Consider the following 27101-nt stretch of genomic DNA (forward strand, 5'->3'; position numbering starts at 1 on the left):
ACCTCTTTTTGTGGGCAGTGTGCACATAGCCTGTCTTCTCCTGAGAGCCAGGTGTGCCTACGTCGGCCTTTCTCAATAGCAAGGCAATGCTGAGTCTGTACATAGTCAAAGGTTTCCTTGCGTTTAGATCAGTCACAATACCTGCCACTGTGTACTCTTTGTTTAAGGCCAAATAGCATTATAGTTTTTTTGTTAATTCTTTCTAAAGTGTCAAGTAATTATCTATTTGTTTTCTCATGATTTGGTTGGGTCTAATTGTTATTTCTCTCCCTCGCTAACTCGCTCTTTCTTTGCTGTGAAAGATGCGAGAGTTTGTGTTCTCGAACTGAATAGACGACGGAAGTTGCAAAAATACAGAATGAGTCGAGGAGTCGATTCCTAGCGGACATGGGTATCGACACCGGGACTTGACGTCATGGAGTCGACTCCTCACCACTACTAACATTGGCTGGCTAACTAACTAACACACAGTGCAGATAAATTATTCGAATTCATTGTTTTACACAATATATTTTCACAGTACTGGCAAACCATGTTTGACTAACTTCCTCGCCAACATGAAGGACTTTTTATACCATCAGGTTAATGTCCATTCAAACGGTTTTATATTAGCTTCACTATACAGCGCAGGGATTGGCTACTTTCATGGTTTTCCCCTCACTGGGCGGGACTACACTACTTAAACAGCTTGGTCACAGGATGTCGATCGTAATGCGTGGGTTAGTTTTTGGTTTGCTGGGCAGCAGTGGAGTCGGTAGAGCAATGGTAAGCATGTTTTGTGTGCTAAACGTTTATGCTAGGTAGTTATTGGTTTGTGACATTACACGTGTAATGAGTGTTTGAGATGTTAACTAAAGGTAGGTCAAATACTGGACTGCTATTTTTACACAATGTCGGGAGGTACAACGGTTAACTCTGTCCGATGTGGAACATTTGCCAGCCAGTTTGGAGAAATTACCTAGCTTGCCCGTCAGTCAGCTGCTTGCTAATGGTCATTCCAGCAAACGACTGCTGTTTGTCTGTTTTCGAGTTAGATTTTTTTTTAAACGTTAGTTTTAACAAGTGTTTGTCTAAATGCTGTGGTTTATCTAGTTAAGGTACTGTAGCTGACGAATCAACTGCTAGTTGTCTGGCTTGCTAAGCCCCATTTTTATACATTTTAGCAGAATGGCGGTATAATAATCACGAGCCTAAAATGAACGTGCAGACCAAGTAATTAGTAATGAGTAGTCTATATGGTTGTGATCATGCAAACGTACAACTTTAACATAGGAAGTGACTGCTCGTAATGGCGCCGTCAAGTTTGAGTCCAGAAAATAACAAATTCATTGCTATCAGGATTTGAGGATGTGGGGGTGAAGTCTCGCGCTCCCTGAAAGTCATACCAAATAAACGTTGCGGTTATTGGTAGTGTTATTTTAGTTTACTTGTGGTACCTAATCCATGTGACTATATCAGCCCACCATTGGAGGAACAATCAATTTTTATACCGCGTTCACGTTCCAGTCGAAATATGAACTTTTCCGGCTTGCTTACTAGTTATACACGTGCCGTGTTCAACCAGTTAGCAAGTCGGAAATTTTCGGTCTTGTTCCGACTAACACCTGAGTGTAGCATTATGAAGACATGACAGCCAGTCTTGGCAGTTGCTCGATCACGTGAGGCAGCCTGGTCTCATAGACTGACTGTAACATGGTCAATTTAAATGAGGGACACCCCAATTAGTATATGTGGTTAACGTAACATACCTATTAAGCCCATGTCCATCTATAGATTAAAACAAATAATAACCTGCTTTGTAATATTTAAACCAATTATTCTGAGTTTATTCTAAGCCAATCAGATTTAAAGTTATGGACAGTTATGTCCAAGTTCCCACTAGTGGGAAATTTCAAAGCTGAAAACACTGAGGCAACCTTCAGAAACTAATTTTCCCTAGTTGAGTAACTTTTCTGGCACGTTATCATACTTTATCTAAATTCAGAGTAATGTGCTGATATATTTCATAGACATTAATTACTATGTCTTGCTTTTTGAGTTATTCATGTTAGTATAAAGTTTTAAAGGAATGTGCAATTGGCATGGACTGCAGGAATGGCCACTAGAGCTGTTGCCAGAGAATTTAATGTTCATTTCTCCAGCATATGTCATTTTAGAGAATTTGGCAGTGCGTCCAACTGGCCTCACAACCTTAGACCACGTGTATGGTGTCTAGGTGAGTGGTTTGCCGACAGGGCACTCTGTTCACAAAGTTGATGTGGTGCTGAGGCAATGTTATGAGCAGGCATAAGCTACAGACGACAAACACGATGACAATTTGATTGCATAGAGATACTGTGACTAGATCTGAGGCCCATTGTCCTGCCACTCCTTTTTCATCGCATCATGTTTCAGCATGATAATGCACAACCCTTATGTCGGAAGGATCTTTACATAAATCCTGGAAGCTGAAAATGTCCCAGTAATTCCATGGTCTGCATTCTGACTAGACATGTCGCCTATTGAGCATGTTTGAGATCTGGTTTGGCATGTACGACAGTGTTCCAGTTCCTGGCAATATCCAGAAACTTCGCACAGCCATGAAAGTGGGACAACATTCCACAGGCCACAATCAACAGCCTGATCAACTCGATGCAAAGTAGAGGTGTAGTGCTGATTTAGTATTTGGTGTGACTGCCATTGCCTATGTGGCATTATATGCATCTGTATTTCCAGTCATGTGAAATCCATAGATTTAGGGCCTATGCATATCAAATGCATATCAGTTGACTGATTTCCTTATGAACTGTAACTCGCTAATCTCTTGCCTGTTCAGTATACATTTGTGGGCTTAACCTGTCTGGCACAAGTGGGATGCTAGCGTCCCACCTCAACAGCCAGTGAAATTGCAGGGCGCCAAATTCAAAACATAAATCCATAATTAAAATTCCTTAAACATACAAGTATTTCACCATTTCTAAAGAAACTTCTTGTAAATAGAGCCACAGTGTCTTATTTCAAATGGTTTTTACGGCAAAAGCGCACCAAACGATTGTTAGGTCAGCACCTATTCACAGAAAACCATACAGCCCTTTTCCAGCCAAGGAGAGGGCTCACAAGTCAGAAATAGCAATTTAAATGAATCACTGACCTTTGATCTTCATCAGATGGCACTCACAGGACTTCATGTTACACAATAAATGCTTGTTTTGTTCAATAAAGTTCCTCTTTATGTCCAAAACCTCATTTGAAATTGGTATGTTCAGAAATGCATGGTCTCAAACAAATATCTGGTGAAAGTGCAGAGAGCCACATCAAATAACAGATACTCATCAACATTGATGAAAGATGCAAGTGTTAAATATACCAATACAGAAACTTCTCCTTAATGCAACCTCTGTCAGATTTCAAAAAGGCTTTATGGCAAAAGCACACTTTGCGATTGTGTTAGGTCAGTGCCTAGACACAGAAACCCATACAGCCATTTTCCGACCAAGGATAGTCTTACAAGTCAAATATAATCACTTACCTTTGCTCTTCATCTGGTGGCACTCACATGTGTCCATGTTGGACAACAAATGTTTTTGTTTGATAAAGTTAATCTTATGTCCAAATACTTCTGTTTTGTTGGTGTGTTTTTCAGAAATCCAAAGGCACAATGTGTGCTCTCAACACCAAGACAACGTACAATAAAAGATAGTAGAAACATGTCAAACGATGTTTAAAATCAATCCTCAGGTTTGTCATGAATAATCAATAGTATTTCAACTGGACAAAAGCTTTGTCAATGGAAACGGTAAACAACAAATGCTCGCTCCCGATCGTGTGCTTGGTTCATGTCTGGAAATTTCCACTGTCCCCTCATTGAAAGCGGTGTATCTCCCTAATTTTTCAGAGTAAAAGCCTGAAACGATGCCTAAAGACTGGTCACATATTGAGGAAGCCATTGAGATCGTGAACTGGGTCCTAAGTATTTGTATGTTGGATAGGCTTTCAATGGAAAAACAGCCTCAAAATAATACTACTTCCTGGTTGGATTTCTGTTTTTGTCTGCCACAAGTTCTGTTATACTCAGACTTTATTTTAACAGTTTTGTAAACTTTAGTTTTCTATCTAAATCTACTAATTATATGCATATCTTAGCTTATGGGCCTGAGTAGCAGGCAGTTTAATTTGGGCATGCTTTTCATCAAATTCAGAATGCTGCCCCCTATCCTAGTAAAGTTAATCGGTACACTTACCCTACATAAGACCGGTTACTTTAGGTTAAAAGGTAACGCAAACGTCCAGCAACCCAACGGTTTTGTGGCCGTGATGAGATTCTTACACAGCTTTATTTTAGCTAATCGGCAACTACTTTGCATGTTACCTAACCTTAATGCTTTAACCTACCTTACTTTAGCCAGCTAGCTAATGTTAGTGTTGGCAAAACAATTTGAATTTGTAACATATCATACATTTTTTCCAAATTCAGAAACCAATTGTACAAATTGCAATTCAACACATCACAATTTGTTGGATTTGCAGTCAGAATAATACACTGAGATCAGGTTGTGTGAAGATTGCTGTAGCATGACACGTGCTAGATTAGTGTTTCCAGGGATAGGCATCTCATCAAAGATTGCGCTGAAGTTGCCCTTTCCCTTACTGATCACCTCAAAACTGACCTTAGATCAGTGTCATTCTTCACACAGGCTATTCTTATAGGCCTAGCTGCCATGTTAAGGTCATGAGGAACCCTGCCCTCTTACTATGTCTTTTTGTTTTACAATCTGCATATTATCCCTCCTGTGGCTAATGATAGAACAGTGTCTGTTCGCCTCTGAATAGCTCCGATCTTAGCCAGTTAATTTACTAGGGAGTTATTCTGTACAACTCTTCTCTAGCTACACACAGATTTTTGTTAAGGTAAAAGTGACACTGGTGGTATTAGATTTTGGGTCAAATACCTTCAGCATAACATCCAGTGTGTGCATGACCATATTACTATTTTTCACAACTCTATTTAATGTTTTAAATATTTTTCTGAAGCTGTAAGGTTTCTCATGAAGGCTGTTGCAGTGACTTATTTGCTTATGACTTAAGGTCCAGTGGTCCAAACGCATTGGGTGGATTTCAAGCCCATTGCAGTCACTCCTGTTTTTTTGTTTCATATTGTACAACAGCTGATGTAGTAGTTTATTTTATCAGTGCTATGTCCTAATAGTTGCTGGTTGACAATCCAGTTTACACAGGATCTTCTAATCAGCCAGTTGTGTGGGTGGTGTTTTGAAAGTGAGTACGCTTTATGTAGGCCCTTATCATTATTGAGTCTTTTTCAGGGCCATCAGGATTTATGAAGATGGAACAAGTCTGTCACTCCCTGAAGTCATACTAAACGTTGCAGAAGAGTTGCTGTTGCGGTTATGAAAGTGTTAGTTTGGCTTACTTGTGGTACCTGATCCTTATGCATACTAATCAGCCCAATCATTAAGGCCACGTGCCTCAAATTCCATTTTATACCACATGGTGACAATTCCAGTCGGTAACTGAGTTAATAGACCAACAGTTCTAAACCTCTAATCACTTGTTTTGCCCTCCCTACTCAAACAGTCCTAGCTAAATACTTGCTTTTTAGCAAATACCATTGAAATTGACATTGAACTATTGCAGTTAGGTACTTAATCCAGAAGTTATTTTGTATTGATAGAATGGCTGCTTTGGACTTATTTTTAACTGGTCATTCCATTGTCCTGGTCATGTTCCCTGTGGTTGCACAACATAACCCCTTAGTCTACAGTACAGCAACTGACCCAAACATCCATCTTTCTCAGTGTGCGCAAGTGGGTGACTGGAAGACAGCCAAATATATCTATGAGTTTGGCGCCAAGGACATAGATGGTGAAGATGTGGCCCTAGAGAAATACAGGTGAGTGAGCAGGCCCAGAAAGGTAGGAACTCACCCCATGTATGGGTACTACCTGTCTAACGTTACACCCCCTCTCTCTCCTCTGCCCAGGGGGTTTGTCTGCGTCATCACCAACGTTGCCTCTAAATGAGGTAAGACCAGGGTAAACTACACTCAGCTAGCGGGAATGCACGCCTCCTACGCTGACAAAGGTTTACGCATCCTGGGCTTCCCCTGCAACCAGTTTGGAGGTCAGGTACGGTGCCGGTTCAAACCACTACTGTAGCATAGCCTTTTCATTCATCCAGTGGTGTCGCGTCATGGGGCAGTTTTACAACCAATTTGGCCACCGGACTCTGGCTTTGAATTGGAATTTCCATTCTGCCAATCCTAATTATATGGTTTGATTGCTTCTCCTTTTCCATTCTCTAGGAGCCAGGTACAGAGGTGGAAATCAAGGAGTTTGTCAAACAATTTGACGTTCAGTTTGACATGTTCAGCAAGATTGATGTGAACGGAGACGGCGCTCACCCTCTCTTTAAGTGGATGAAGGAACAGCCCAAGGGAAAGGGTACTCTGGGAAAGTGAGTTTTGTACCCCCTGATGGGTCTATGCTCCATATCCTACCTATTTGGATTTGACCTGAGATTATTTTGACTTCAGTTGCCCAGAACATTGTAATGCTTGAACTCTATGGTTGTAACAGCAGTTTCTCTCTCTGCAGTAACATCAAATGGAATTTCACAAAGGTGACTTTTTCTCACTGACATGATTAACACAATTGAATTAAGTTGTTTGCTAAACATTTTTGCTATGATCTATTGTACTGTATGTCATGCTGTGCATTTCCCCCTCAGTTCCTGATCAACAGAGAAGGGCAGGTGGTGAAGAGATACGGGCCAATGGATGACCCCATTGTAAGTGGCCAGCAGTCGTGCATCAGTCTAATCTCATGTTTGACTATTTGTAGGGAAAGGATACCCTATAGTGGCCAGTTAGATGGTTTATGAAGCATATTTGGCTACCAAAGTTGTGCCGACTGGCATGAAGGTTAATCAAAGATACACTGCTCAAAAAAAATAAAAGGAACACTAAAATATAACACATCCTAGAAATATTCTTATTAAATACTTTTCTTTACATAGTTGAATGTGCTGACAACAAAATCACACACATTCTCAATGGAAATCAAATTTATCAACCCATGGAGGTCTGGATTTGGAGTCACACTCAAAATTAAAGTGGAAAACCACACTACAGGCTGATCCAACTTTGATGTAATTGTTACAGGAATTAAGTTCCGTTTTAATACCCAATTAAACACTCTGTCAATTCATGAAGACCCTTATTTGTATAAAATGGACAGAGACCAGTCTTTGAAATCAACCAGCTGCGTTTATTCTTATGAGTACTGCCCATGATACATTTTATCACAGGTTATAAACTGAAAATGACGTCAGCGTTTTCTAACTGTTCCGTCTCTTCTTGACACTGGTACAAAGGCTGTATAGTTCAAGCCTTCCCACATCGTCTATAGCCAAGGTCAGCCTGTGTAGATAAGCATTCTAGCCAGTCTGGCGATATAGTTCATTCATTTCTACCAAGGAACAGACCGTCATTGTTCTAATTGACTATATTTACACATTATATTCAGTACTAGAATTAAAAATAATTCATACATATACAGTAACATAATAGTATTCTGATTAGTCAGTCCTGATTTGAAATGTATACATAATTAGTCATTATTGATAAATTCCCTTAACAGTAATGTCCTTAAAACAAATCAAAATGAGGCTCAGTAGCGTGTGGCCTCCACGTGCCTGTATGACCTCCCTACAACGCCTGGGCATGCTCCTGATGAGGTGGCAGATGGTCTCCTGAGGGATCTCATCCCACACCTGGACTAAAGCATCCGCCAACTCCTGGACAGTCTGTGAGGCATGATGTCCCAGATGTGCTCAATTGGATTCAGGTCTGGGGAACGGGCGGGCCAGTCCATAGCATCAATGCCTTCTTCTTGCAGGAACTGCTGACACACTCCTGCCACATGAGGTCTAGCATTGTCTTGCATTAGGCGGAACCCAGGGCCAACCGCACCAGCATATGGTTTCACAAGGGGTCTGATCTCATCTCGGTACCTAATGGCAGTCTGGCGAGCACATGGAGGGCTGTGCGGCCCCCCAAAGAAATGCCACCCCACACCATGACTGACCCACCGCCAAACCGGTCATGCTGGAGGATGTTGCAGGCAGCAGAACATTATCCACGGCGTCTCCAGACTCTGTCACATGTGCTCAGTGTGAACCTGCTTTCATCTGAAGAGCACAGGGAGCCAGTGGCGAATTTGCCATTCTTGGTGTTCTCTGGCAAATGCCAAACATCCTGCACGGTGTTGGGCTGTAAGCACAACCCCCACCTGTGGACGTCGGGCCCTCATACCACCCTCATGGAGTCTGTTTCTGACTGTTTGAGCAGACACATGCACATTTGTGGCCTGCTGGATGTCATTTTGCAGGGCTCTGGCAGTGCTCCTCCTTGCACAAAGGCAGAGGTAGCGGCCCTGCTGCTGGGTTGTTGCCCTCCTGCGGCCTCCTCCGCGCCTCCATGCTCTGGACACTACGCTGACAGACACAGCAAACCTTCTTGCCACAGCTCGCATTGATGTGCCATCCTAGATGAGCTGCACTACCTGAGCCAGTTGTGTGGGTTGTAGACTCCGTCTCATGCTACCACTAGAGTGAAAGCACCGCCAGCATTCAAAAGTGACAAACATCAGCCAGGAAGCATAGGAACTGAGAAGTGGTCTGTGGTCACCACCTGCAGAACCACTCCTTTATTGGGGATGTCTTGCTAAATGCCTATAATTTCCACCTGTTTATTCCATTTGCACAACAGCATGTGAAATTTATTGTCAATCAGTGTTGCTTCCTAAGTGGACAGTTTGATTTCACAGAAGTGTGATTGACTTGGAGTTACATTGCTCAAAAAATAAAGGGAACACTTACACTGTATTATTGAAAGGCTAAATGGCTGTCCCTGATTTTGCTTAACCTCAGTATAACGCTGTAATAGGAACCTTGCGCTGACTCATCTCTCTCACAGGTGATCGAGAAGGACCTTCCTAAATACCTGTGATGTCTCTGATTTTCTGAGCCCTTGTCCAACCTGCCGGTGGATCTCTCCTTTGGGATTGTGGGTATAAGTGGCTGTGTCCTGGACCAGTGACGGCCTGTCTGTAAACCCGGCCTGCGGAGAGGACAGGCCTGATGAAACCTAGCGTGCAAAACCCCCAGGAACCACCCACCCATACCCAGTTAGAACAGAGGAGAGGACTCGATAGCTACAGCAGTTTGTATATTTGGAACACTGCACTCCCAAGCACAATACCCCATAAATGAGACCTGTTGCATCCCCATAGTACTGATATGAATGTCCAACTGTCCCTGCTTCCTATAAATTGTGAACTTTGTCTGTACCAGTGTTACTCAAAAAATTAATATTTGAAGCTATTTATATGGTGAAATAAACTGGCAAAGCTACTGAAACTGTTTATGGTCTGTAATTTATAAACTAAATTCAATAGACTTTGTACAACAAGTTAGATGACTTGCATGAAATAGCTATTTTCTGACTTTACTTGAAGCTATTTTATTCTAGGTTATATAGCCTTGTCCTTAATTTTTGGGATGGAAATGATTTGTGCTGCCAGTCTACCCAACTGGACATCATTTAGTGGGTGAACATGCCCAATGAAATTATGATTTGATTTTGCACAGACTGGGTTTTTGTCGCTAATTAGCTGAAATAATAGGTCCCTGAAATGTTCCATACTCAAAGCTTATTTTGTGAATTTTGTTCACCTCCCTGTTAATGAGCATTTCTCCTTTGCCAAGATAAGCCATCCACTTGACAGACGTGACATATCAAGAAGCTGATTAAACAGCATCACACAGCAGCACACCTTGTGCTGAGGACAAAGGCCACTAAAATGTGAAGTTTTGTCAATGTCATGAGTGTAATTGGCTTGCTATCTGCAAGAATGTCCTCCAGAGCTGTTGCTAGAGAGTCAAATGTTAATTTCTCTACCAATAGCTGCCTCCAATGTCATTTTAGAGAATTTGTCAGTATGTCCAACTGGCATCACAACCACAGACCATGCGTTACCACACCAGCCCAGGACCTCCACATGTCTTCACCTGCTGGATCATCTGAGACCAGCCACCCGGACATCTGGTGAAATTGTGGGTTTGCACAAATCAATCTCGAGAAACTCAAACCGCCTCGGAAGATCGTATGCGTGCTCGTCCTCAGCAGGGGTCTTGACCTGATTGCAGTTAGTAACTGACTTCAGTGGGCAAATGCTCACTTTCACTGGCATGCTGGAGAAGTATGCTCTTCACAGATGAATCCTGGTGTCAGCTGTACCGGGCAGTAGGGTTTTGGTATGGGCAGGCATAAGCAACGAACACAATTGCATTTATTGATGGCAATTTGAATGCATAAAGACAGGTGATGAGATCCTGAGGCCCAATGTTGCATTCATTTGCTCCCATCACCTCATGTTTCAGCATGATAATGCACAGCCCCATGTTGCCAAGATCTGTACACAATTCCTGGAAGCTGAAAAGATCCCAGTTCTTCCATGGCCTGCATACTCACCTGACATGTCACCCATTGAGCATGTTCAAGATGCTCTGGATTGATGTGTATGACAGTGTTCCAGTTCCCGCTAATATACAGAAACTTCGCACAGCCATGAAAGATTGGGACAACACTCCACAGGCCACAACAGCCTGTTCAAATCAATGTTGAATTGTCATGTGCGCCCAATACAACAGGTGTAGGTAGACCTTACAGTGAAATGCTTACTTACAGGCTCTAACCAACAGTGCAAAAAATGTATTAGGTGGACAATAGGTAAGTAAAGAGATAAAAACAACAGTAAAAAGACTGAAAAAGAACGCACCGGTTAGTGTGGCTGGTTGAGGTAGAATGTATAGTTCAAGTGACACTTCATATGATAAACAGAGTAGCAGCAGTGTAACAGAGTGGGGAGGGGGCACACAATGTAAATAGTCCAGGTAGCCATTGGATTATCTGTTCAGGAGTCTTAAGGAGTAAAAACTGTTGAGAAACCTTTTTGTCCTAGACTTTGCACTCTGGTACTGCTTGTCATGCGTTAGTAGAGAGAACAGTCTATGGCTGGGGTCTTAGACGATTTTTAGAGCCTTCCTCTGACACCGCCTGGTGAAGAGGTCCTGGATGGCAGGCAGTTTAGGTGCTCTATGCGAAGTAGATGTTGCGCTGCAGGAGACATATGGTCACACCAGATACTGACTGGTTTTGTCATCTATGTCCTTACCTCTTTAAGGTACAGGATCGGTGACCAACACATTCATATCTGTATTCCCAGTCATGTGATATTTATAGATTAGAGCCTGCATGTTGCGTTTATTGTTCAGTGTGTATGAGCATGTCAACCGCAAGAGGATGCTCCGATGATATGTATGATATACCATCTTCCTTGAATGACGCAGACACAGCTGTGAGAATGCAACCTAGTGGGTTTATAATGCTCGAGAGGAACAGTATGATATAGCCACAGCTGCGTGTTATGCGACAAGACATCCCCGGTAGTGTGTGCATCATGCTCGTACAATTGCCGCGATGAAGATACGACTAGTGTTGAAAAGGCGATGAGGCCAACTATGTAGCCTATTCAACGTGATGTCAGAGTCCTATACATTCGGCATTCGCCATAGCGTCAACGACGGGCATATAACGCGCCGTTTATCTGGGAATTGTAAATGGATGAGATTGCGACATTGGAGGAGGCCGGGGGAAGCATGCCCACATCTGGGGCGGAGAGATCGGACCAGATAGATACGGTCGGCTTCTTGCTCAAGCTTTCTTCTGCAGACATGGGTTCGTATGCCTGTGGTTAATTATGAGACGAATTGACTCACAACATTTGCATTATTTAGAGCTCGTTCAGATGAGCTCAAGCGTCAGTAGAGCGCTGGCACTGTTCGATGTTGCGTAAAAGCGTTCATATATGGTCAAATATGGTTTGTCTCAGTAGCCTAAATGATCTGTCAGTTTCCACACCTGATAAATTATTAATATTAATAGGCCTATAGCTAACCAAGATACTCACTCTGCTATTTAAGACTAGGACAAGACGCCAGCCACCACCAACATTCAAAGTAATTAATGCAGACATTGAGCATGCAGAACAGAAGCTGATCTACCTCAAAATGTTCAGAATGTACAGGTTGTTAGGCAATGTTCAGGTCAGGACCCTCTCTACAGACTAGTCTGTCTTGGCAGTCTGTGGCATCAGATCATGGTCAAGTCATAGTCTATCAGCAGGAAACAGAATCAGTCCTACAACCTTAAGCCCATTATTGTAAAAGTTTGTGATTTGTAGAGCAAGAGAGAGAGTGTGTGTGAAAGTCAATCCTCTATCTATACAATTCTTTGACCATCTTCAATGCTTATTTATAGATCAAACTAGGCCTATGTCTTTGTCACATAAAAGTGTAACAGTGTAAAATACAAAACATAAGGAAGCAGAGAGAAACCTGGAGGTGAATTATTAGTGAACAGTAAAGAGCCTCTCTGCCTCTGCTTTATCTGAGCATCACCAAACGACCAGGTGAGCTGGCTCTCACCTGGTGGCAGAGTATATACTGTAGGCAACAGCACAATACTTTACCCTATTATAATATTCCTGGGTAGCCCTGAATATTGGAAGAGCACCTTATACCAGATATGTATGTAAGCGGAAGCACAATTGCAATGGAAGAACAGAAAATTGGTTAGTTGCATTCTAGTCTATTAAGGGATAATATCTATTACATCAATCTCAGAACCCAGAACCAAATCTCTCATGTGCGCAGGCCAGCTACTCAATTTGGTGTCTGTAACGAGAGACTATTTCATACATGTATATATATATAACAGCAGTGTAATGTAACCAATCTTTATTTAAAGATGATGAGTCAGAGAGGAACTGGATGCAGTATGTGTGAATTAGACTTCTTCTGTGCTTCCTCTCATTAAAGCCGTACAAGCAGTGTTAAACACACACACACACACACATAGAAATACAGTGTACAAAAGTGTACAAAACATTAGTAACACCTGCTCTTTCCATGACATGGTAGACTGTCCAGGTGAAAGCCATGATCACTTATTGATGTCACTTGTTAAATCCACTTCAATCATCAGAGGATGAAGGGGAGGAGACAGGCTCCAGTGCTTGAATACATTAACAATGAAAAGTTGAATGCAATGGCAGATTCCATATTGCACATGGAGTAAATGGACATTTAATGGCCAACAGCAGTATTTGTATTCATAGTTCACACATACAGGTAACTGCCAAAATAAAGGAAGCACCAACATAAAGTGTCTTAATAGGGCGTTGGGCCACCATGAACAAGAACAGCTTGAATGCACTGTGGCATAGATTCTACAAGTGTCTGGAACTCTACTGGAGGGATGCGACACCATTCTCCCCTAATAAAATCCTTAGTTTGGTGTTTTGTTGATGGTGGCGGAAAATCCCGTCTCAGGCGCCGCTCCAGAATCTCCCATAAGTGTTCAGTTGGGTTGAGATCTGATGACTGAGACGGCCACGACATATGGTTTACATTGTTTTCATGCTCATCAAACCGTTCAGTGACCACCCATGCCCAGCATTTTTATACATGACCCTAAGCATGATGGGATGGTAATTGCTTAATTAACTACTTTCAATATACTTTCAACTCAAGTGTTTCCAATATTTTGGCAGTTACCTCTACTCTTGACATTGCAGTCAATTCACCATTGCATTTTCACAGTTTTCCATCTGTAGAGAAGCAGCATTTCCCCCCCACACACACAAACACACACACAAAGAAACAGCCCTGGTAATCAGTTTACTGTCACGCTCTTTCCCCCCTCTCTCTCCTCTTTTTCCCTCTCTCACTTTCTCTCATATATTCTTTACAGTTTCTTCTCATCTCTTTCTCTCTTCCCTTTTCTCTTCTCTTTTCTCCATTCTCTATTAACCCTAAAGAGTGGATTGGATTATAAAACATCATGCATAATTATTACATAAGACAAGAGCAGGACAGACACACAGTAACAGTGACCACTGAGCCATGGGGACTGAGATGATACGATACGATACATTGATATGTCTGTTCATGTGAATATAACCCCATAGTTACTCACTCAGGGCATATTTGTGAGGCACTATGTTTCAGAATGCAGATCCAGTGTAAGGCTATTTGAAATAGCGCATTATACCTTTTATACATACTGTAGCTGAGCATTCTGACTTCCACCAGCACAAACTACTCAAGGCTGAAGGTGTCTGATTTAGACTTGAATGAGCTTGAACGGTGGATAATGTGGATGTGTTCAGTGTGTGTGTTTACATGCTTGTGTGGGGGTGTGTGTATAACTGCTCTATCCCCTAGACGACAGTGTTGTGCTATTAGACAATCTTACACAACTCTTGTTTATGTCTCAATAACACTCGGCATCAGGCGGCCATATTGTGAGCCGGCCAGTGAGAGGCTTAATCCTCTTTATACCATCTCTCACACGCACGCACGCACGCACGCACGCACACACACACACACACACACACATACACTCACTCCTAACAGTCTAATTTAATACATTCCAATACAATCTCTGAAAATTATGCCGCCTCTGGAAACTTAATCAGTCATTTTATGATCTGAAACATTCTGATTTTTCAAACTATATTACAAAAATAACCTTTGAGCATAAAAGGATGCCAGTGTCTAAGGCATTGATCCAAATCTCGATTTACAACTTTCTCACGTCGCTTCTGAATAACCGAGTGATGAACGAGACTTGGAAGTCTGATACCGCGAGACTACGTTGACCCTGAAACAGTAGTATTGTATACTGTAGTATGGTGATAGGTTGCCTTTGAGTATAGCTCCTCAGCAAATTATGTCCTGACCTTAATCCTACAGCACAGAGGTACTATCTGGGTACGGGCTACCTGAGGGTTCTGTCTGAAGGTTTTGTTTGGGTGTTCCATTCTGTTTCTGTTCCATCTGAGTGTTCCACCATCTACTTGAGTGTTCTGTCTTTCTGAATGTTCTGTATGTCTGAATGTTCTGTCTGTTGAATGTTCTGTCTGTTGAATGTTCTGTCTGTTGAATGTTCTGTCTTTCTGAATGTTCTGTCTGTTGAATGTTCTGTCTTTCTGAATGTTCTGTCTTTCTGAATGTTCTGTCTGTTGAATGTTCTGTCTTTCTGAATGTTCTGTCTGTTGAATGTTCTGTCTGTTGAATGTTCTGTCTTTCTGAATGTTCTGTCTGTTGAATGTTCTGTCTGTTGAGTTCTGTCTGTTGAGTTCTGTCTGTTGAGTGTTCTGTCTTTCTGAATGTTCTGTCTGTTGAATGTTCTGTCTGTTGAATGTTCTGTCTGTTGAATGTTCTGTCTTTCTGAATGTTGTGTCTGTTGAGTGTTGTGTCTGTTGAGTGTTCTGTATGTCTGAATCATCTGCCTTTCTGAGTGTTCTGCACATATGCAGTAATTAGGAATTAGAACTGTATGACTGGCAAAGTCCAACAAAAGACCCTGCTAGGAAGACATCATTCCAGAAACGAATCTGTAGTCAAGGCCGTTAGCCCAGTGTCATTGCTAGACCTTAAGATCAATAACTTAAAAGATTGGGTCGGTCTGTTGTGTGTCTCATTGTTTTGGCCCTGGTGTGTCTATCTGTCCTCTCTCTCTCTCTCTCTCTCTCTCTCTCTCTCTCTCTCTCTCTCGTTTTCTATCTTTCGTTCTTTCTTTCTTTCTTTCTTTCTTTCTTTCTTTTTTTCTTTCTTTCTTTCTCTCTCTTGCTCACCTCCATCACGGGCCATCTTCCTGCAGCTTGTAGTTCCAGTAGCTGGCACCTCTCTTAATCCTGCACTCTGATTGGATGCTCACTGCTCAGGGCATCCAGTCTACTGGGAGACGGTGGTGGTGTCAACCAATGACAGGGAGTTCAGATTAAAGAGTCAGGACTGATCTACTCTAGAAATAGATTTTATCTACGTCAGCTGCAGACAACTAGCGACAGGTCTGAATTTTGGGGACTTTTTGAATGTGTTTTTGGTAGCAGCAACTGCAGTGCCATTTTACCTTCAGACTTGAGTGACAGAGAGGTGAGTGAGACATTCAAAATTCTTAAAGGGTAAATGTGTTTACGTAAACTCAAGGTTTGCACTCTGATAAGTGTTAAAGGTATTACTGTAAGTTCAACCAGAAGTGTTTCTTGGGTTGAGTCTGGCTGTGCTTGTACATATCCAGGGAGATTAGCCCTGATGGTACTACCAGTGGGTATTCTGATTTCATTTGTGGATTTGTTATTTGAATTCTGGGCATCAGCATTAGTCAACTACCCTGTTCTAGCTTAGAAACAGTAATGGCGCCGGAGAGGATGGCTGCCGTTTTATTGGCTTTTATCCAACCGTGCTATTTGTTTGTTTTTTCGCATTGTTTGTAACTTATTTTGTACATCATTTTGCTGCTACCGTCTCTTATGACTGAAAAGAGCTTCTGGACATCAGAACATCAATTACTCACATTTGGACTAATAATTTTTCTTTAAGAGTTGGACGGGAGGGATTTAGTCAGACACCCGAACAGGACCTCATCCCTGTCTTTCGCAGGAGAAAGAGACAGCGATTTCGTGCCTTGTGAAGATCAGTCGACGAGTGGCAAATCTACCGCTGCCATCCGTGTTAGCCAACGTAAAATCGCTGGATAAATGGGACGAACTCAAAGCAGACATATCCTACCAACGGGACATTCAAAACTGTAATATCTTATGTTTCACCGAGACATGGCTGAACGACGACATGAATAACATACAGCTGGTGGGTTATACACTCTATCGGCAGGATAGAACAGCAGACTCCGGTAAGACAAGGGGTGTCAGTCTATGTATATTTGTAAACAACTCCCGGTGCACGATATCTAAGGAAGTCTTGAGGTTTTGCTAGCCTGAGGTAGAGTGTCTCATGACAAGCTATCTACCTAGAGAGTTTTCATCTGTATTTTATGTAGCTGTCTACCTACCACCACAGACCGATGCTGGCACTAAGACCACACTCAATGAGCTGTATACCGCCATAAGCAAACAGGAAAACGCTCATCCAGAGGCGGCGCTCCTAGTGGCCGGGGACTTTAATGCAGGGAAACTTAAATCAGTTTTCCCTCATTTCTATCAGCACGTTAAATGTGCACCCAGAGGGAAAAAAGTCTAGACCACCTTTACTCCACACACAGAGACGCGTACAAAGCTCTAACTCGCCTTCCATTTGGAAAATCTGACCATAATTCTATCCTCCTGATTCCTGCTTACAAGCAAATATTCAAGCAGGAAGCACCAATGACTCGGTCAATAAAAAAAGTGGTCAGATGAAGCAGATGCTAAGCTACAGGACTGTTTTGATGTCACAGACTGAATATGTTCCGGGATTCTTCCGATGGCATTGAGGAGTACACCACATCAGTCACTGGCTTCATCAATATGTGCATCGATGACTTTGTCCCCACATTGACGGTACGTACATACCCCAACCAGAAGCCATGGATTACAGGCAACCCTAACCCGCTTTCAAGGAGCTGGACTCTAACCCGGAAGCTTATAAGAAATCCCGCTATGCCCTCCGACGAACCATCAGACAGGCAAAGCGTCAATACAGGACTAAGATCGAATCGTACTACACTGGCTCCGGTGTTCCTTGGAAGTGGCAGGGCTTGCAAACTATTACAGACTACAAAGGAAAGCACAACCAAGAGCTGCCCAGTGTTCCGGACGACTGTGTGATCACGCTCTCCACAGCCGATGTAAGATGTAAGACCTTTAAACAGGTCAACATTCACAAGGCTGCAGGGACAGAATGATTACCCGGACGTGTACTCCGAGCATGCACTGACCAACTGTCAAGCATCTTCACTGACATTTTCAACCTCTCCCTGTCTGAGTCTGTAATACCAACATGTTTCAAGCAGACCACCATAGTCCCTGTGCCCAATAATACTAAGGTATCCTGCCTAAATGACTACCAACCCATAGACCTGACGTCTGTAGCCATGAAGTGCTTTGGAAGGCTGATCATGGCTCACATCAACACCAAAATCCCAGAAACCCTAGACCCACTTCAATTTGCGTACTGACCCAACAGATCCACAGATGATGCAACCTCTATTGTACTCCACACTGCCCTTTCACACCTGGACAAAAGGAACACCTATGTGAGAATGCTATTCATTGACTACAGCTCAGCGTTCAACATGGTGCCCTCAAAGCTCATCACTAAGCTAAGGACCCTGGGACTAAACACCGCCCTCTGCAACTGGATCCTGGACTTCCTAACGGGCCATCCCCAGGTGGTAAGGGTAGGTTACAACACATCCGCCACACTGATCCTCAACATGGGGGCCCCTCAGGGGTGCGTGCTCATTCCCCTCCTGTGCTCCCTGTCACTCATGACTGCACGGTCAGGCACGACTCCAACACCATCATTAAGTTTGCCGATGATACAACGGTGGTAGGTCTGATCACCGACAACGACGAGACAGCCTATAGGGAGGAGGTCAGAGACCTGACAGTGTGGTACAATGACAACAACCTCTCCCTCAACGTGATCAAGACAAAGGAGATTATTCTGGACTACAGGAAAAGAAGGATCGAGCACGCCCCCATTCTCACCGATGAGGCTGTATTGGAGCAGGTTGAGGGCTTCAAATTTCTTGGCGTCCACTTCACCAACAAACCAACATGGTCCAAGAACACCAAGACAGTCGTGAAGAGGGCATGAACAAAACCTATTCCCCCTCGGGAGACTGAAAATATTTGGCATGGGTCCTCGGATCCTCAAAAGGTTCTACAGCTGCACCATCGAGAGTATCCTGTCAGATTGCATCACTGCCTGGTATGGCAACTGCTCGGCCTTTGACCACAAAGCACTACAGAGGGTAGTGCGTACGGCGCAGTACATCCCCCGGGCCAAGCTTCCTGCCATCCAGGATCTCTATACCAGGCGGTGTAAGAGGAAGGCCCTAAAAATTGGCAAAGACTCCAGCCACCCTATTCACAGACTGTTCTCTCTGCTACCGTATGGCAAGCGGTACCGGAATGCAAAGTCAGGCTTCTAAACAGCTTCTACCACCAAGCCAAAGGACTCCTGAACATCTAATCAAATGGCTATGCAGATCATTTGCCTTGCCCCCCCCCCCCCCTCTTCTACGCTGCTGCTACTCTCTGTTATTATCTATTCATAGTCACTTTAATACCTCTACCTCGACTAAGCGGTGCACATTTTCTCTGTACCGGTACACCCTGTATATAGCCTCACTATTGTTATTTTACTGCTGCTCTTTATTCGTTACTTTAATTAATGTATTACTTTTTTTTAGGTATTTTCTTAAAACTGCATTGTTGGTTAAGGACTTATAAGTAAGCATTGTATTCGGTGCATGTGACAAATAAAATTAGATTTAATCTGAAACAGGTGTGAATAATACAAACGTAATATAATGCATTTGATGGATGGTCCGTGTGTGTGTGTGACACCTTGTTGGGTTGGTAAGTGATGACCACCTGCACTTGACTGCCAACGAGGGCAAGAGTCCAGCATTGTATGGTTAGGGCAGCATGGGTCAAGTCTCAGGTTGATGTGTGTGTGAGTGTGTGTCGGTAATGTCAGTGGTGTTGGGTATGGTGTCCAACACTGGTGATAGTAGACTTGGGTTGGCCCATCATTATTCTTCACTACACCCCTCTAGCTGATGTTTCCCAGATGAAATACACCTTTAATACTAGTAGAGATATAGTATAGAAACATAGATGTACGTAACTTGATTTTGGTGTTTTATACCCTCCTGGCAATAACAGGTGCATACTGGGGCCTTTTATCCTGGTTCATGTAAGTATCTCACAATTAGGCCTAAATTATGCATTGATGTTCTCTTTTTCTCTCTTCTCTGTTTATGAACAAAAGACACTGGTCGTAGGGAGTCTACAATAACTAGTGAGGTGAGGGCTAGTTACACACACACACACACACACACACACACACACACACACACACACACACACACACACACACCTAAAATGACATATGTTTTTATGCAGTGCAGCATGCTATGTAAGTAACCCACAAGTAAAGCCAGTCTCCCCTCTTCTCTGTCAGATGCCGTCCCCCACAGGTCAGGGTCTAGGCCCAGGTCAGGAGAAGAAGATCGGCCACAGGAGAGTAGATGCCTCTGGAGAGACCACCTATAAGAAGGTACACTACTCCTTTTCTCTTCTGCATCCCTCTCTCACCCTTCCTCTCCTGAATCCCTCTCTCTCCTTCCCCTCTCATCTTCATGTTCTTCTATTCTCTCTCCACTATCTCTCCTCCCTCCATCCCATACCTTACTTGTCTCTCCTTCTTCCCTCTCTTCCATGTCCATGTCTTCCATGTCCTCTCCTACCTCTCTGTTTTCTTCCTTCTTCTCTCCCCAGACCTTTCTGTACTTCTTTGACTTCTCCTATCTCACTGTCCTCCTCTCATCCTTTTCCTCCCTCATTTTAATTTTCATGGATCTATTTTGGTGACTTGTGGTTTGTAACCTGCCTGCCTGTGCCCTCCAGACCACGTCCTCTGCCCTGAAAGGTGCCATCCAGCTGGGCATCGGCTACACGGTGGGCAACCTGAGCTCCAAGCCAGAGAGAGATGTCCTCATGCAGGACTTCTACGTGGTGGAGAGCATCTTCTTCCCCAGGTGTGTGTCTGACTTTGTGTGTGTGTGTGTGAATGGCAGATGTGTGTCTGACTTTGTGTGTGTGTGTATGTGTGAATGGCAGATGTGTGTCTGACTTTGTGTGTGTGTGTGTGGATGGCAGATGTGTGTGTTTACAAATGGAGAGGGTTCTGTTTTTGGTGTGTGGATAAAACCACCTACAATGTGAAATGCTCTCTAGTACAATAACGTGTTTTCTCCCTTCCTCTCTCCTGTCATTCTCTCTTTCTGCCTCTCATCCTCACTCCCATCTTCTCTCCAGTGAGGGCAGTAACCTGACACCTGCCCATCACTACCCAGACTTCAGGTTTAAGACCTACGCCCCCGTGGCCTTCCGCTACTTCCGAGAACTGTTTGGGATCCGGCCAGATGACTACCTGGTGAGAGACAGTAACCATAGTAACCTCAATAAATATAGCACTACAGATAGTCTTGTTAATACCTAGGTTAAAGCTGCAATATGTAACTTTCTGGGCGACCTGACCAAATTCACATAGAAATGTGAGTTATAGCTCTGCCATTCTCATTGAAAGCAAGTCTAAGAAGCTATTTCTATGCGCTATTTCTATGCTTCCCGTTCTTAAGTTTCATTTTAGCGTCTTTTACTTGCTATTTTGTATACCAGCTTCAAACAGCTGAAAATACTTTGGGTTATGGAAAATATATTTCACAGCGATTTAGATGGTACAATGATTCTCTACACAATGACAACTTGTTTTGTCACAAACTGAAATTAGGCAAACTATTTGAATTTTTGCAACCAGGAAATGGCGGAGCGATTTCTGCATATTGCACTTTTAAATAAAGTGTCCTACATCAGGTGATTAAATGCATAACTAACATGCACAGAAATACATTAGGAACACCTAATGTATTAGGAACACCTGCTCTTTCCATGACAGACTATCCAGGTGAAAGCTATGATTTCTTATTGATGTAATTTGTTAAATCAACTTCAATCAGTGTAGATGAAAGGGAAGAGACAGGTTAAATAAGGATTTTCTAAGCCTTGAGACAATTGAGACATACAGGATTCTGTATGTGTGACAAAATATTTAAGTGCCTTTGAACAGGGTATGGTAGAAGATGCTAGGCGCACCGAATTGAGTGTGTCAACAACTGCAAGTCTGCTGAGTTTTTCACAAGCAACAGCCAATTTGACACTACTGTGGGAAGAATTGGAGTCAACATGGGCCAGCATCCCTGTGGAACGCTTTCAACACCATGTAGAGTCCATGCCCCGATGAATTCAGGCTGTTCTGAGGGCAAAAGGGGTGCAACTCAATATTAGGAAGGCGTTAGGAATGTCCTGGATTAATGCAGCAATCTATGCATATGTACACTGAGTATACATATGCATAGATTGACTCACACACACCACACTTACACTCTTACACACATTCTGTAAATGCGTGCACATACACACGTGCACACACAGTCACTCCTATAAAATCACACTCTACCTGCACCAGATGGAGATTAGCAGATTAAGACGTTCTTTTTAAAGCTCCAAGCTGATAACAGTAGACAGTCAGGTACAGTATAGGCCTAATCAGAAACAACCTTTTTGTGTATCTGTTTCTATTTGTATCTATGGGTTTTCTATGCATGGTTTTACACTTACAGGTAATAGTAATGTTTTAGTCTCATTGCATTAATCCAGCATGAGGAATACATTGTGCAACATTCTCCGTTTTTCTGAATACGGGGTATCATATACTTGTGTAGAGACTGAGAGGATCTTCACACTCTCCCCTTAAGCTTGTTAAGCCCCTGTGTTTATCTGGCATTCCAGACTCCACTTCAGGTGTCTGTAGAAAGTAGAAACCCTGCAAAGTGCCTAGTGAAGGTCTGAAGCATGTAAAGTGCCCTATTTGAACCACTTCAGTGTTGGTGCCATTTTCTATGCTATTTCTATGACCCACTGACCTAACCTGTGTGTATATCTATGCTCTCTCTCCAGTACTCTCTATGTAACGAGCCCCTGATCGAGCTGTCCAACCCGGGGGCCAGCGGCTCCATATTCTATGTAACCAGGGACGATGAGTTCATCATCAAAACAGTCAATGCCAAGGAGGCGGAGTTTCTGCAGAAACTACTTCCTGGATACTACATGGTTAGTCTGTCACAAGCTCCCCCGTCATTCTAAGAAATAAAAAGTGTGTGTGTTTGTGTTGGTCACTTTGACCCTTGGCACCTGGGGTTAACCTATGGTCAGCTGTGACGCTAATGAGGCTAAGCACACTACTAAGACACACGCCTAAAGCACACACACGACCAGAGACTTTGAGTCCAGCCGACTCACGTCTGTCAAGTGTATGAGCCAGGAGCCAGGGTCGCTCTAGGCAGAATCTGCAGGGGCATTTTCTTGTTAATATTGTTATCATAATAAAGTTTATATAACGTATAGCAAGCTTATCAATAAAACGACAGTACAGTATTCTTGTTTTTATATCAGTTTATGGTTTAATGAACATTCATTTCCCAGACATTTCTTATTTCTAATCATTTTGAAGGGGAAATGTTGGTCCTACTTTATCTGGATAGTCTCAAGTAGATGATCTACAGATGGTCATACTATCAACAAACTACAGGGCCGTCAGAAAGTATTCATACCCCTTGACTTATTCCACATTTTGTTGTGGTACAGCCTGGATTCAAAATGAATTCAATTTATTTTGTTTTTCACACATCTACACACAATACCCCATGATGATAAAGTGAAAACATGTTTTTAGGCACCTTTTCAAATATATTGAAAATATCTAATTTACATACAGTGCAGTGAAAAAGTATTTGCTCCGTTTCTCTGGTTGACTCAAGTGTTCTAAAAAGCACCTGGATGATCATCAAGACTCTTGGAAGAATGTTCTATGAAAAGATGCGTCAAATGTATAACTTTTTTGATGAGATGGGTCCCATTATATCTGGCGAAAACCAAACACTGCATTCCACAGTAAGAACCTCCTACCAAAGAAAACCAAACACTGCATTCCACAGTAAGAACCTCATACCAACGGTCAGCATGGTGGTGGTAGTGTGATGGTTTGGAGATGCTTTACTACCCCAGGACCTGGACCACCTGCTTTAATAGAAGGAACCATGAGTTCTGCTCTGTATCAGAGAATTATATATGAGAATGTCAGGCCATCCATCAGTGAGCTGAAGCTAAAGTGCAGCTGGGTCATGCAGAAAAACAATGATCCGGATTGTACAATATTTTCACATTATTATAAAAAAATTATTCAAGATCTGTCAAGTTGGTCTGCTACACAGACATTTTTCAAGTCTTGGCATAGATTTTCAAGTAGGTTTAAGTCAAAACTGTAACTCATCTTGGTAAGTAGCTCTGTAATTGTTTTAAAGTCATCATTGTAGCTGTTTTAAAGTCATCATAGGCCTCATAGTGAAATCCAGGAGCAGTTTCCTTCCTCTCTGGCAACTGAGTTAGGAAGGGTGCCTATATCTTTATAGTGACTGAGTGTATTGATACACCATCCAAAGTGTAAGTAATAACTTCAGCATGCCATCCACATCGACTGGACAGTAGTGGAGAAGGTGGAAAGTTCCTCGATGTACACATCACTGACATACTGAAATGGTCCACCCACACAGACAGCGTGGTGAAGAAGGCGCAACAGCGTGGTGAAGAAGGCGCAACAGCCTCAACCTCAGGAGGCTGAATTAATTTGACTTGTCACCTAAAACACTTACAAACTTTTACAGATGCACAATCAAGAGCATCCTGTCGGGCTGTATCACAGCCTGGTACGGCAACTGCACCGCCCTCAACCGCAAGGCTCTCCAGAGGGTAGTGTGGTCTGCACAACGCATCACCAGGGGCAAACTACCTGCCCTCCAGGACACCTACAGCAACCGATGTCACAGGAAGGTGCTACTGCACAGCAAGCGGTACCGGAGCGCCAAGTCTAGGACCAAAAGGCTCCTTAACAGCTTTTATCCCCAAGCCATAAGACTGCTGAACAACTAATCAAATGGCCACCCAGACTATTTACATTGTCGTTGTTCCCTTATTTTTACACTACTGCTACTCGCTGTTTATTATCTGTGCATAATCACTTTACCCCCTGTACAGTATATAGACGCGTTATTGTTATGTACATTTATTGTGTTACTTTTTGATTGATTCATTTTTTTGATTTACTTTTGTTTATTTGGTAAATATTTTATTAACTCTATTTCTTGAACTGCGTTGTTGGTTAAGGGCTTGTAAGTAAGCATTTTACGGTAAGGTCTACTACACCTGTTGTATTCGGTGCATGTGACAAATACAATGTGTGGTCTACCACATCGCAGCTGAGCTGTTGTTGCTCCTAGACATTTCCACCTCACAATAACAACACTCACAGTTGACTGGGGCAGCTCCAGCAGGGCAGAAATTTGACGAACTGACTTATTGGGAAGGTGGCGTCCTATGATTGTGCCACGTTGAAAGTCATTGAGCTCTTCAGTTAGGCAATTCTACTGCCAAAGTTTGTCTATGGAGATTGCATGGCTGTGTGCTCAATTTTATAAACCTGTCAGCAATGGGTGTGGCTGAAATAGCTGAAGCCATTAATTTGAAGGGGTGTCCACAAACTTTTGTACGGTATATATAGTGTATGTTGTTTAAGTAATAATGCCTGAGAAGCCAGTGTTTGGAGGATATAATTGGCAAACCATGCCAATATATCCTCCAATCACAGGCTTCGAGGGCATTGTCATTTTTATACAACGGATTACCAACATATTAAAATAATGATTAACATTTTTCCATTAAAAACTTTTTGGGGGATCAATTTATTCATACCATTTCATCCTTCCACAAGATATAGTCCTGACACAAATTTAGGGTAGCAACCCAAAACGGCTTGTTGTTCGATCTATCGGTTCGGTTGCCAGAGACGCAACCTAGTTATTTTTGTTCTGTATCTATGGATGCCACAGGAGGCTGCTGAGGGGAGAACGGCTCATAATAACGGCTGGAACAGAGCCGTTAATTCTGCTCCAACCATTACCACAAGCCCGTCCTCCCCAATTAAGGTACCACCAACCTCCTGTGATGGATGCGACCCAGTGGTTCATTCTAAATGTTCTATTGTCGTACTGGCTGGCAACGTTCTTATCCCTTGCTTAGCCAACTACGGCTAATTTACGTTCAGGTCAAACAGTACAGCCAGAATAACAGCAAAGTTGCTGCATCTGTTTAAGCTGTTTTCTAGTGACATTTATTTAGATACATCCATAACAATGACTAATGCGACACGATTTCACCTGGAATAGAAACTGTGCTCTCTCGTTAGGACACTGTTGTTCAGAGGAGCTAGCCAACAACACAGCTAACACAATAACTTCAAACTGAAGCTGGAAAGACTGCAAACTAATTGCTATTCGTTTCGTTTGACCTGTTTTCTTTTGACATTAATTTGTATCCAAATAAAGTGTTTCTGAAATGTTTAACTAGTTGAACTGACATATCTCTGAAATACACTGGATTTTTCATGTCCTGCTCAATATGATGGCCAGTAGGATTTCCTGTTGTTGTATGAAACACTGAAATAGGCACACAATCTCTTTTTTGCACCCTTTAATGTTCTCTCCCTCCTCCTCTTCTTCTCCCCTCTTCCTCTCCTCCTCTCTCTAGAATCTGAATCAGAACCCGAGGACCCTGCTTCCTAAGTTCTTTGGTCTCTACTGCGTCCAGTGTGGTGGTAAAAACATCCGTATCGTGGTCATGAACAATGTGTTACCGCGCGCCGTACGCATGCACCTCAAGTTCGACCTGAAGGGCTCCACGTATAAACGCCGTGCGTCGAAGAAAGAGAGGGAGAAATCGAATCCCACCTTTAAAGATCTGGACTTTATATCAGATGTACCGGACGGACTGACACTGGATCAGGATACATATGGTGCTCTGCTTAAGACCCTACAGAGAGATTGTCTGGTGAGAGAGAGGGAGGAGAGGGTGAGGGGAGGGGGGAGGAGAGGAGAGGGGATGTAGAATGGATGTGGATGTGGACGGGGGGGGGGGGGGGGGGGGGGGGGGGGGGGGGGGCATTATGACCTGTGTGTCTGTGCTGTCTGGTAGCTCCTGCCATAATTCATTCTGACCTCCATTCTCTGTATGGGTGGTACCCCAGGTGCTGGAGAGCTTTAAAATCATGGATTACAGTCTGTTGCTGGGGGTCCATAACCTGGGCCAGGCTGGGAGAGAGTCCCAGGGCTCACCAGCAGGGGGCGATGAGAAGAAACCTGTGACCCAGAGAGCCCTCTACTCTACTGCCATGGAGTCTATACAGGGAGGCAAGACATGTAGAGACACACTAGACCACGATGCTACGTGAGTTATCCAGCTTAACACACAAAGGCACACGTGTGCAAACACACACACACAATGATTCCATGTGTC

General features: G+C 43.0%; 1 protein-coding gene and 1 pseudogene across 2 annotated transcripts in view; both read left to right on the top strand.

Moving 5' to 3' along the window:
* Positions 1-512: 512 nt before the first annotated feature.
* Positions 513-9414, top strand: LOC139386989 (phospholipid hydroperoxide glutathione peroxidase-like; annotated as a pseudogene).
* Positions 9415-15800: 6386 nt separating this feature from the next.
* The window catches only part of LOC139386688 (phosphatidylinositol 4-phosphate 5-kinase type-1 gamma-like), a 28533-nt gene continuing 17232 nt past the window's right edge, over positions 15801-27101 (top strand). For both annotated transcript variants that reach the window (XM_071132504.1, XM_071132505.1), the window contains exons 1-8: positions 15801-16059; positions 19906-19940; positions 20098-20193; positions 20544-20674; positions 20955-21072; positions 22656-22808; positions 26337-26636; positions 26833-27032. In XM_071132504.1, the coding sequence (XP_070988605.1) occupies positions 20098-20193; positions 20544-20674; positions 20955-21072; positions 22656-22808; positions 26337-26636; positions 26833-27032 (998 nt within the window). In that variant the 5' untranslated portion in view covers positions 15801-16059; positions 19906-19940. The remainder of the gene's footprint in view (positions 16060-19905; positions 19941-20097; positions 20194-20543; positions 20675-20954; positions 21073-22655; positions 22809-26336; positions 26637-26832; positions 27033-27101) is intronic.

This window comes from Oncorhynchus clarkii, chromosome 28 (genome assembly GCF_045791955.1).
Source record: "Oncorhynchus clarkii lewisi isolate Uvic-CL-2024 chromosome 28, UVic_Ocla_1.0, whole genome shotgun sequence".
NCBI classification, from domain to species: Eukaryota; Metazoa; Chordata; class Actinopteri; order Salmoniformes; family Salmonidae; genus Oncorhynchus; species Oncorhynchus clarkii.